Source organism: Miscanthus floridulus, chromosome 2 (genome assembly GCF_019320115.1).
Source record: "Miscanthus floridulus cultivar M001 chromosome 2, ASM1932011v1, whole genome shotgun sequence".
NCBI classification, from domain to species: Eukaryota; Viridiplantae; Streptophyta; class Magnoliopsida; order Poales; family Poaceae; genus Miscanthus; species Miscanthus floridulus.
This window is the reverse complement of record NC_089581.1, coordinates 152737549-152749834: the sequence shown is the minus strand read 5'-3', so window position 1 is coordinate 152749834 and position 12286 is coordinate 152737549. Positions and strand designations below refer to the sequence as shown.

Genomic DNA, 12286 nt, shown 5'->3' with positions numbered 1-12286 from the left:
GGGCTTATCTGTGAGAAGATGAGAGGGGGTTCACGTGGACTTGGTCTACGGAAAATTTAGATTATGTGGGGCCGAGTGCTCAGTGACTCGGCTCAAGCCTTGGCTCAGTACGTAAGCTATCATCACTGGTCTTAAAAAAGGGCTAAATCTTTTTATGCGAAAAAAGAGGCTAACTCATGAATTTCTTTGAACATGTACCAAATTATACCTATAGTACACACAACATCAAAAGAATCCAGCAGCATTTCAGTTTCGGTTGCGCTGCATGGAGCATTTGACCTTTGTACTTGTACAGATAGTAATAAATTAGCCTCTTCAGCACCCAAAAAAAAAGTGCAAGAAAATATGGCCTGCTGTCTCTAACGTGTATTTGTTGGTAGAATGAATAAGAGATAAGAGATCGACTTCCAGCCAAGGATTATAAATTTACTAGACCAAAAAAAATGGGATGTACATCTTGTCAAGCATGCCAAATGACAATGATCAAGAGAGCATATACAACCTGTTCGGCAGGCCGTAAACGATCGAATACGATCGTGGATTATAAGCTGGAACAATATTTTTTTCTCATACCAAACCAGCCAAATCAGCCAGCAGTAAATAATCCACGATCCAGCCCAGTCAGCCGTTGATGGCATCTTCCACAGTACCATAACTGTACACATTCCTTCTCCAGAATATAGTTGATGGCATCTTCAACAGTATCAACAACCTGAAAGGCAAACGCAACTTCTATCAGAACAGCAAGCAAATTATGATGATAAATCCACGATAATGGATAACCAATGTTTCCGTTTTCATCCTAGATATTTCATCACAACAGATCGATAGTGTTGAGTCAGCAAATTTCAGTTAAGCAGGAAACCTGCTATGAGAGCATCCACGAGAATCACAATCCAAGTAACATAAATAACGAATTAAAAAAAAAATAGCTGCCAGTGAAACATGAATACGCTAACAAAAAATGAAGTAGGTAATTGTTTTCTTATAAGGAAAAGAAAGGCACCCAAATTGTAAGCCACATCTATCACCAGCTGAACCAGGTTAGTTCCTATATTTTCTGGCGTTGTGGTGTGAAAGGACTCGCAATATAAGTTACACAGACATTTATCGTGCATTACACAAACAAAAACAAAGAGGCACATTTTTGCAGGTCATTACTCATTACTCGAGATTTGACCTCATGCAGATCAAACTCTCTAGCTGTGTGAGCTGCTCTACTACTGAGAACACTAAAAAGGATAATATAACTGAGACAATGAGGTTCGTTATAAGATGGGCAAGTCGCTTATGGTTATTGTTAATTTAAGAATGAAACATCTGTCCTGTATACATATATTTTCTTGCCAAACATGTGTTACAAGATAACTTAACAGTCACAGGGTTTTTGGTTATAAGATATACCGCATCTGCAGGAAACTGTGGGTCGTTATCTTTTCCCCTAAAAACACCCGTCCTTGTAAGAACAGATGACCATGGGTGGCCAGCCTGGAAAGTTCAAATTACGCAGGTTAAGTATCTCTTGATAGGAAGCAATGGCCTACTGGCTCATAACTGCTTTCAATTCAATGTAATAGAAGAGCAACATAGAAAAAGAAAAATGTTGAAAGTGGATGGTATGTTATTCAATAGGGTAATCCTGTTTTCCAATGCATCAGGTAGCCTGTTTTTTTGCTGGACTACAAGCTAGCTGTTCAATATATATTGTATAATATGCAATGTTGATCTCATCAAGGAAACGGATATTGAAAGCTGTACAGCATCCTTGTACCATCAACCACTCCATGCAGTGAATATTTTTTTATATAAATGATAAAATGTATCAAAGACTAACCTTCATAGCTCCATTGATATCCACTTTAGGGTTATCGCCAACCATGTAGATAGTTGAAAACTGACAATCTTTTACTTCCATTGATGTCTGTGAATTAGGATACATACTCATAACAAGTTTTTCAAGTATGTTTGCTGCATTCTTGAACACAAATGGATTAGGTTTCCCATAAGATGTATACTTCAGTGGATGAGGGCAGATATCCAGAAACTTGCACTCGTTGAGATCCAAGTGCAGCAATTCACACTTTCCCCCGCGTCGCTCCCACGTGAACGGCTCGGGCGGCTCCTCCCCCCAAAACCCTAGCAGCCCCTCCCCTCCCCTCCCCCCGCCGCGCCACCGCCGGAGCTGGCCGCCGGCATGGCCGCCCGGCCGGCAGGGATGGCGGCGACAGGGCCTTTCTCCTTTTTCTTGGCGGCGCGTGCGGCAGCAAGCCGACGGCCCCTCCCCTCGCGTGAGCTGCGTGGAGCTCAACGGAGAGGGCCGTCGCGGCTATGGCGGCGCCGGTTGGTGCCCGAGCTGGCGCAGGGGACGGCGGCGGGCTCTCCTTCTCCTCCGCGCGTTCCCCTCCTCCTCTCTTGACGGCGTCGGCGGCGACTGCTGGGGCCGCCGGTCCAGGCCACGTGAGGTCAGATCTGGCGCCCGGGAGGCCGGATCTGGACTCCAGGTGGCCAGTTCGGCTTCGGGGCCGGCGGCGGGCGGTGCCTGCGGTTGTGGTCAAGACGGAGGCCGCGGCATGGGGCGCCGGGTTCAGGGCCTGGTGTCCGGATCTAGCGGTCCCAGGGCAGGGGGCGGCGCCCGAGATGGTGGGGCACACGCCTTGTGTCGGCTAGCGCGCGAGGTCGGCTGTGACATCGACGGGTGCCTGGGCCGACGAAGATGGTCAGTGACGGCCTCGTCGTGCGGCACTGGGACGCGAGTGGCGGAGCCAAGTCCGGCTATGCGTGGCCTGGACGGAGGGGGTGACGGCCGACGCAGCTGTGCGGCTGCTGCATGCAGCCGGCACGTCGATGCCCCTCTGAAGGGGCTTCCGTGGGGCGGCGGGACAGCGACGATGGCGGTGAAGGCTGGTAGGGGGTCCGGCTTCGCGACCCGGTGTTCGTGCTAGAGGGTTCTTGGGCGAAAGCCTTGGCGACGGCGACGCCATTGGGCGCCGCTTCCCTGTTGGGGGCGTCGTGTTTCCCCTCTAGCATGTCATCCAAGGGTGAAAACCCGGTCCACTTTGGACGTGCGACGGTGGCGCCATCGGCGTCGCTCCCTTCCTGAAGGCGTCACATTTGGATTATCGCCGCGGCCTCGATGCGAGGCATGGGTTCGCGACTGGAAGTCGGAGCTGCTCTTCGATGGTTGAGCTTGGCAACGATGACCGGTGGCGGTCGTTCCTTTGGACCCGTCGGGAGGTGACCAGTGAGTGGCCTGCCATGGGAAGTCCAAGCTGCTGGCAGCTTTGCTTCCATGCTCGGCAACGATGTGTGTTTGTGCTCAATCGCGTTGCGTGGGGTGGTTAGCCCCTCGGGTGCCATTTTGGCTACTCGGTTGGCTAACCTTCTTGTACATTATTACTTTCTTTCATCTTAATTGAGCGGCAGAGCTCCTGCCTTTTGTTTCAAAAAAATACTTCAGTGGATGATCATTTATTCTGCAATTTAAGTGAGCAGAAAATGATTAAGCTGGCCACACATCCATGGTCATAAATTTGAAGTACAATATCTCATAAATATAAAAATGGCTTACTGATTGAAGATGCTTTCCAAAGCTATCCTGAAGGCACCCATGCCAAGCCGCTCAGAAGGAAATGCAGCCTGCCATAGGATCTCAAAACTAAGTTTCTTCCAGTGCAATGGTTATCTTACTATCATTGAACCTGGATGGAAATAAGAGAAATTGTGGCCTGTAGGGTGTTCACAGTATAGCACCATTGTTGACATATCATCTTACCTGGTATTCAAGACCATCAGCTGCAAAATAGAAAGGAGGTTGATTCCCTTTTTCAGTCCCAGGAAGTCCACCAGTAGACAAGATGTCACAGAGTACCTTTCATATGGAAATAAAAAAGAAATCAGATTACTGAACTTATGTAGCCAATCTGAAAAGGAAGTAATCACAATTTCACGTGAACAGATGCACTTAGAGGAAAAGATGTTTATGGATCACTCATTAAGATAATATGTGAAAATGAAACAAATGCAGCCCAAGAAGGTTTTCGATTAGTGAGGCATGGGCATGAAAGAAGTACCTGTAAATCTCTTCCCCAGTCAACAGGATCACTGACAACAAACACTCCTTTAACTCGCTCTGAATAAACATCATATGATGGGTGCACTTTCGCAGACATGTAACTGTCTGTTTGCCCAACTTTCCAAGTCTTGAAAGGAGCCAGGGGGTCAATATCTTTATAATATGATGCATATTCATCTATGGACAGAACTTTTCTGTAGACACACATGACTCGTGAGGAATTCACACAATAAATTTGACCCATGATAGGAACATGAAGAATTACCTAAATCCGTACTCGGACATCACTACTGCAGGCTCTCCTTTTCCAACAGCAACAATAAGGTCATCTTCGAAACTGCAGAGTTCAAAAAGGGGTTCCATTCAGGTGCTACAAGTCCATGAAGAAACACGAAATCATTGATGTAGTACTTGAAAGGCACACCGCTTCACCAGCTCTCTGTAAGGAGAATGGCCATGCACAACCTACACGCATCAGAAATTTTTGTAGATGGAAATTTAACATAGCCAATGGTTGAGAAGGTAAAGAAAAGAGATGCACTAATTTTCTCTCCTTACTATAGGGATTTATTAGTTAGCTTGAAGGTCCATAGCTGTGAAGTAGATAAGCAATGACTCATGAGTACTGCAGAAGTACCTGAGTTGGAGAAATGTTGACTCCTAAAAGTTGGCTTAGCTCAAGGGCCCTTCTATGCTCTGGAACACCCCCTCCTACCAACAAATTGGTAATAATAACCTCAATAAGAAATTCAGCAACACAATTAAAAGTTCCACGCTACATGGTGCCTTTGTACAACCCTTAGCTGTGATTACTGATGGCCATGTAAAAGCTATAACAAAACTTATAATAGGATGACTGTTCACTGTTCATATAACAATTATCCACAGCATTAAAAAGTTGATAATCAACCTTTCCAGAACAAGATTGCCTCTTAGATAGTAACTCAAAGAACAGGTTCCGTTGAATGAAGATAATCCAACATTAGTCAAATAATCAAATGCACCAGTCTAGTAAATGTCATATAATTTGGCAGTCTAGTTAAGAACAATGTCTATCAAAGAACAGGTTTCGTCGAACGCATTGCATGATGTACGGTAGAAACTTTTTAGAAATATCCCAAAACAGGGAGCTAGTACGCGACAATGATAGGAAAACAGGGTGTGCAAAATGTACAGTGAATTACTCACCGTTAGTTAAAAACAGAAACGGGATCTTCAGGGTACCTGAAAAGGAACAAATAATGTGATCCATAATCTTTAACCCTAGTAGATGCTATAGGCATAACTTAGCAAATACGAATAGCAACATTAATTACCCTCACAGGTTCGCACTACAGAAATGAGTAAATGATGCAGCCTCAAAATTCAATTTTAAATCCAAATACGATTTAGTAATGGAGTAATACACAAGACACAATGCCTAACGACTTGGACCCGTTCGACGAAATGCTCAAAAGACACGAATGTGGCAGGCATGGCCAGACATCCGAGTCCACTTCGCCGTTACAAACACAAGAGCCCCTCATGCTGTGTCATGTAGGCCTAGAGCATCTTTAGTCGTGGCACACGGCTAAAAGGCTCGGAAGCCCCTCATGCTGCCCCGCCGTGCTCTAGAAGTCTACAGCTCGTGTGCCCAACGGCCTTCGGCTTCTCAGCGAATGCGAGACCGTCTGGCTCCGCGCCGTCCGCGGCCTCCAGGCGTCCACTCTGGCTGACGCGTGGGCCACACCTTGTGCAGAACAAACACGAGCCAGGGAGAACATGGCGCAGGCGCAGCCGCACTCTTCTTCCAAGGCTCGAGCCCATCGCGTGGCGACAGCCGCATAACCACATCCTGGCCACCGAGATCCCACGTAACTACCCCGACTGCCCGAGCTCGCCGGCTCCCCGCCACTGACCAGCCAGAGCCAGGAGTAGCCCAGTGCCCGCCGCATGGCCGCGCGCCCACCTCTCGTCATGCCGCGCGCCGCCGCCAGCGCCGGCCCGCTCCCGGCTGCGGCGACCGTGGCTCCGCGCCAGTCCGCGCAGTGTCTCCGCGCGAGGGGGGCTGTCGGCGGCCTCTTCTTCGACCAGCGGACAGCGCGCCCGGTCCGCCACCCTGACGCCAAGTTTGGAGCGATTGGTCGGTACCCCAATCCCCTTTGTCGCTTCGATACCGTCAGTTCGGTTCTCTGAAGAAGTCTCGCGCGCCAACGCTCACTCTCTCGTCACATGCTGTGTTCGACGCGATCTCCAGGGAGCACCGCGGAGGCCGCGCCGACGGAGGGGCTCGTGCAGAAGCTGCAGGGGGTCGAGGTGTTCGACCTGAGCGGCAAGGCGGTGCCCATCGTTGATCTGTGGAAGGAAAGGAAGGCAGTGGTTGCGTTTGCCCGCCATTTCGGGTCGGCTCACCGTTTATCTGAGAATTATTCGTTGATTTATGAGTGACTGCTGTGGCTGATATGTTGGCATGCATGCCTCTGCCTGTTCCGTTTGCAGGTGCGTGCTGTGCCGGAAGAGGGCGGACCTTCTCGCGGCGAAACAGGTTCCATGGCTGATTTCTCGCGCTGTTCTTCTGTAGCCACTTCAGAGTTTGCTGTTTCAATACTTTGCCAGTTGCCGGTGTGCAGTAACAAAATTTGAAATACTTCCCACTTTGCTTAATGCATCAAGGTGCTTTAACAAGTATTCCTTCTAAACTTTCTAGTTGTACGTTGCCTAGTGGTAGTTTGGCAAAGGGCAGTTTTTTGCATGATAGATCTTCTGATGTTGTCAAAGGTGGGGGGAGTTCCTTAATGCCCACCTGATGTTAAATTGATCCCTCAAAAATAGCCTTAGGTCCGAAGAGGAAGGATATAGATAATGAAGGAATTCCTTTTTGTTTATTTATGTAGTTTGTTAGTTTCCCTTGAATTCAAAGTTGGTTTAAGAACTGCTTTTCCATTTTTGCTATTTATCTTCTCATTTTCTTAGTTTAGTAATATTGATTTCCTATAAACAACTTTAGCAAAGTAAGACATTGATTACAGGATGTGACATATACATGAGGAAAGCTTAAGCCATGTTAGAACCGGCAGGCTTCTCTTTGTTAGTCCCTCTATATTCTGAATTTTGAACTTATTTCTTGGCTTGCCACTAATGTGCAGGATGTCATGCAAGCTGCTGGAGTTGCTCTTGTTTTAATTGGACCAGGTAGTGTTGAACAGGTATGTTTTCATCTGCAATAAAAGAATCTCATTCTATGTTATGTTTTTTAATTTGGTACTAGTTGTGAAATGCAAAATCTATGTGATCAGCAAGAGTGATAAGTGATTAGCCATCTTGCGTGCAATATGTGTTGTTCGGTTCATAAGCAAGTATGCAGTTTCTAGGGCATCTTCAAGAGACCCTCTATATGGCTCTTTATCAAATTTAGAAAACAAACCAAAAAAAATTATGGTCCAATAGACTTTCTAAACCACTCTCCATCTTTTCTGTCCTCCGAAACCACCCTTCTCGCTCTCCACTAATGGAGAGGATATATTGCTCTCTAAATTCAATATTTGGTGGTTCTATCATGATTTTTTTTCAGATAAATAAAATTATTATAGGCCATTGGAGTATAGAGAACGAAACTTAGAAAGTGTGTTGGAGACAGTAAAGAGAATATTCGTGGGATGCCTCTCCAAATAGAGATAAGGAGATTGAAAGTTTAGAGAGGCTCTTGGACGGGTATCTGTATCTTTATTTACCACAATTGAGATTCCGGTGATGAATGGCGCTTTCTTCTGATGAGAAATTAGTGAGCTTTAGTTTGCTAATTCTGTAAAAATTAATGTTGCCTTCCTTGAGAATATTACTTGAATTACAACTCATGAAGATGAGCTACAGCTTTAAATGAAATTTTCGGGTTGGTAAATATTTTCTATGAACACCATTTCTGTTGTAAATAAACTAGCATGTCAATGATAAATTGCATCTTGTTTTTTCTTGATCCAGGCAAAGGCGTTTTGTGAGCAAATCAAATTCAAAGGAGGTCTGTTACTTGAATAACCTCTACTCCAGGCCTTGTGGCCACCACTTCTTTAACGAGAGTACAAATAATCATGTAATATGTGCTAAGAGGATATGCAAATAAATTATGTGCACTTAATATAATAATCAAGGTGGTATCTATGAAGTTATTAAGTTATCCTGTGAGGTTTAGATAACAAACATGTTTCTTCCTGTCTCATGAACATTGATGTCTCTATTTTACAAGTGTGATTTGCAACTCAGAATAATCCATGATACACAAGTGGATGATGTTGCCTTTAGCATGACTTGGTGTGGCCGTATGCAAGTATGTACTCAACTCCTGAAGTAGTACCAGTAGGAATCACGGATCTGGGACTGAAATTTACATCCAGCAGATAAAGAGTGTCCTACTTTTTGTTTGGAAAAGAAATTAAGTATTGATTTAAGTTAGGGCAAGGCTGTTAAGGCATCACCTAGGCAATAAGGCATACCCAAGTCACCATATGACGCCTTGCTGCCTTAAGAACCTTGATTTGGGCATTTCGTGATAGCTGTCCAATAATAAATAAGCTAAGTAAAAAAAGCACAGCTGGATCCTTTTTCTTTCTTTCTTTTTTACATAAATGTTAAAAATAAATCTTCTCTTGATTTCCTGGAAGGTATTTAAGTGTGTAAATCTGTGATCATGTGTTTTCTGACTAATACTTTTTGCTGCAAAACTTCTACTTCTGTACACTGTATAACAAATCTGGCATTTTACATTACAGAAGTGTATGCAGACCCAACTCACTCATCATATGACGCTCTTGAATTTGCATTCGGGTTGTTCTCTACCTTTACGCCAGCGGTAACTTTTATACTGGACTAAATTTTGCACGCTGTGTAGTTTATGTTCCCCAACATATACATAAACGGTTCTTTCCATCATTTCACAGGCTGGCCTCAAGATAATACAGTTGTACAGGGAAGGATACAGGCAGGACTGGGAATTGTCATTTGAAAAGAACACTAGGACAAAAGGCGGATGGTATTGCATTCTGGTTTTGCCTTTTTGCTTTCTTATAATTCTGAGTTGGCTGTTAGAGCTTTTGCAATTGTCTTTTCTAGCATTGATCTAATGCATATCTCTACTTTAGGTATCAAGGGGGGCTGATTGTTGCAGGTCCGGGTATCGATAACATCTTGTACATCCACAAGGTCAGTGCCTCTCATACGAAAATTTTGTCGCTTCTGTTCTATTTATGTAATATATAATCAATAGGGGGAAACTCCTCCTGTTGTCCTCAAGAAAAAAAAATCATACTATGATACTGAATGAATGCAACTTCTCTTTTCTGGTATCTCTTTTAACAGGACAAAGAAGCCGGAGATGACCCTGACATGGAGGATGTGTTGAGAGCTTGCTGTTCCTGAAAATTAGTGCCCCCACGCCCACACAGTCACTCCATCTCTTATTGTAAAAGTCAGGCTGTAAGTAGCCCTCATCAATCTTCAGGCTTCAGCGATCCTGTTCAGGGTGTATGGGCTTTTTTCATATATGTATACAGCGCGCGGGGAAAGCCAAGCTACGTGTACATATGTATGGTTCTGTATAGAAATTAATAAATTTGTGGATATCTGTTTGCATGTGCTACTATACTCAGATGTCCGTTGAGTTAATTTTCCATTCAAGTGGACATTGAGCTCGTCTCAGCACTTCTTCTCGGTGCTCCACGAGTCAACAATGCATTCGTTTGCCTGTTTGGTGACGACCAGCCTGCTCCCTCCGGGGAAAAAAACTTTTTAAGTTTAACTAGATTGGTAAAAAATATTAGCAATATTTGTATCTTTAAATAAATTTATTATAAAAATATATCTAAAGAATCATCTAATGATACTTGTTGCCCGTTCGGCTGTTCAGTTTTTTGATGATTTTGGATGATTCAATAGTATTCTGTGTGAGGGAATAAGCTGAAATAAGGTGAGAAGTGATCAGCCGAACGGGCTGACTAATTATATCTCATTAATATTAATATTTTGTTATATATATTTGGTAAAGTTAATGACTTCTGCTGAAGCGAGAATATAGGACGTAGCAGATTCGTTGATGTTGTGTCTCATTGCGTCCGCGAGACTGAGTCAGTTGAGCAAACTGGAAAGGCCCGCAGAGCCCAGAAGCTCTTCGGCCCACTAGCCCAGCCGAGACGCCGCGCCCGACAGGTCCCTCCTCCCGTCCCACTCCCCACCCACAAACCAAATCGCAGCCGCGCTCGAGATCGAGCTCAAGCCCCGCCGCCATCTCCGTCGCGCTCTCCCAAAACCCCGTATTTCCCTCCGCCGCCTTCCGATCTCTCGCTCCTCCCCATGTCGGAGAAAAAGCGCCGTGCCGGGGCGAGCGCGGCCGGCGCCGCATCCAGCTCCAAGAAGCCGCGCGCTTCCTCGGCCGCGTCCTACGCCGAGTCCCTCCGCTCGAAGCTCCGCCCCGACGCCTCCATCCTCGCCACCCTCCGCTCCCTCGCCTCTGCCTCCGCTTCCAAATCCAAGGCCGCCGCCAAGTCCCTCGCGGACCACGACCCGTCCGCGGACCCCGCCTCCTCGTACATCGTGGTGGCCGACCAGGACTCCGCCTCCGTCACATCCCGCATCAACCGCCTCGTCCTCGCCGCCGCGCGCAGCATCCTCTCCGGCCGGGGCTTCTCCTTCGCGGTGCCCTCGCGCGCCGCCTCCAACCAGGTCTACCTCCCGGACCTCGACCGCATCGTGCTCGTCCGCCGCGAGTCCGCGCGCCCCTTCGCCAACGTCGCCACCGCGCGCAAGGCCACCATCACGGCGCGTGTCCTCTCCCTCGTCCACGCCGTCCTCGGCAGGGGCATCCACGTCACCAAGCGTGACCTCTTCTACACCGACGTCAAGCTCTTCGGCGACCAGTCCCAGTCTGACGCCGTCCTCGACGACGTCTCCTGCATGCTCGGATGCACCCGGTCCTCGCTCCACGTCGTCGCCTCCGAGAAGGGCGTCGTCGTCGGCCGCCTCGTCTTCGCCGACGACGGGGACCGGATCGACTGCACGCGCATGGGCGTTGGCGGGAAGGCCATTCCGCCCAACGTCGACAGGGTCTCGGGCATCGAGAGCGACGCGCTCTTCATCCTCCTGGTGGAGAAGGACGCTGCATTCATGCGACTTGCCGAGGACAGGTTCTACAACCGCTTCCCCTGCATCATTCTGACGGCCAAGGGGCAGCCAGATGTCGCCACTCGGCTGTTCCTGCGGCGGCTCAAGGTTGAGCTGAAGCTGCCAGTGCTCGCGCTGGTGGACTCCGATCCATACGGGCTCAAGATCTTGTCAGTGTACATGTGTGGTTCGAAGAACATGTCGTATGACAGTGCCAATCTGACGACGCCGGACATTAAGTGGCTCGGTGTCCGGCCGAGCGACCTGGACAAGTATAGGGTGCCTGAGCAGTGCCGTCTCCCCATGACCGATCACGATATCAAGGTGGGGAAAGAGCTGCTCGAGGAGGACTTTGTGAAGCAGAATGAGGGCTGGGTGAAGGAGCTGGAGACGATGCTGCGCACCAAGCAAAAGGCTGAGATACAGGCCCTCAGTTCCTTCGGCTTCCAGTACCTCACCGAGGTCTACCTGCCTCTCAAGTTGCAGGAGCAGGATTGGATTTGAGAACTCTTCCGATGCTAGGTACAAGATTTTTGGTCTTTTCCGTGTTCCTTTGTTCATTGCTGGGCAGTAATTGAAATGGATGAGTACTTGATACCGTCTTGAACTTATTATTGCATTTCACGAAGTACACAACACCCCCCATGAGTAAATTATCAAGATAGGGATTCAGATTGTTCAGTCATATCAGTTAACTAAGATTGTTATTATACCTGATATTGTGTTTGTACATGCAGATATCAGTAATTTCCTTAGCCAAGATCATACCTTCCGCTCAGTATTTTCAAGGACCAAATTGGCATGAGTGAAGACTTTGCTATCTAGTTAATCACATGTATATTTGAACACCAGCTGTTGTGTTATTTATTTCTGCTGGAGAACTGTTTCGTGGAAAACATGATATGTACTGGAATTTGATACATAACAAAGGTGGTTTAGATCGGTCGGGCCTCCTATCTCGTCGAACTTTAGCTGTTTTGTGTCCTATTTCTGTATGGTTTATTACTTCCGTGTTTACATGGAAATGGGATAGCCCGGTTTGAATGAAACTGTACTGGAAATTGATATATCACAGTATGAAAGTCCATG

At 46.8% G+C, this 12286-nt stretch overlaps 2 protein-coding genes across 2 annotated transcripts; one reads left to right on the top strand and one right to left on the bottom strand.

The window, feature by feature from the left end:
• Nucleotides 1-3564: 3564 nt before the first annotated feature.
• Nucleotides 3565-6006, bottom strand: LOC136537276 (mitochondrial hydrolase YKR070W-like). The gene is made up of 6 exons (XM_066529307.1): nt 5971-6006; nt 4497-4537; nt 4338-4409; nt 4071-4266; nt 3773-3868; nt 3565-3636 (listed from the first exon to the last, which is right to left on the bottom strand). The coding sequence occupies exons 1-6, from the start codon at nt 6004-6006 to the stop codon at nt 3565-3567; spliced, it is 513 nt and encodes a 170-aa protein (XP_066385404.1).
• Nucleotides 5703-12213, top strand: LOC136537274 (DNA topoisomerase 6 subunit A3-like). The gene is made up of 12 exons (XM_066529306.1): nt 5703-6194; nt 6309-6453; nt 6551-6596; nt 7198-7257; nt 8030-8066; nt 8815-8894; nt 8983-9074; nt 9184-9244; nt 9401-9452; nt 9543-9636; nt 10126-11719; nt 11935-12213. Exons 1-11 carry the CDS (start codon nt 6005-6007, stop codon nt 11699-11701), a joined length of 2433 nt encoding a protein of 810 aa, XP_066385403.1. The 5' UTR covers nt 5703-6004; the 3' UTR covers nt 11702-11719; nt 11935-12213.
• Nucleotides 12214-12286: the final 73 nt, after the last annotated feature.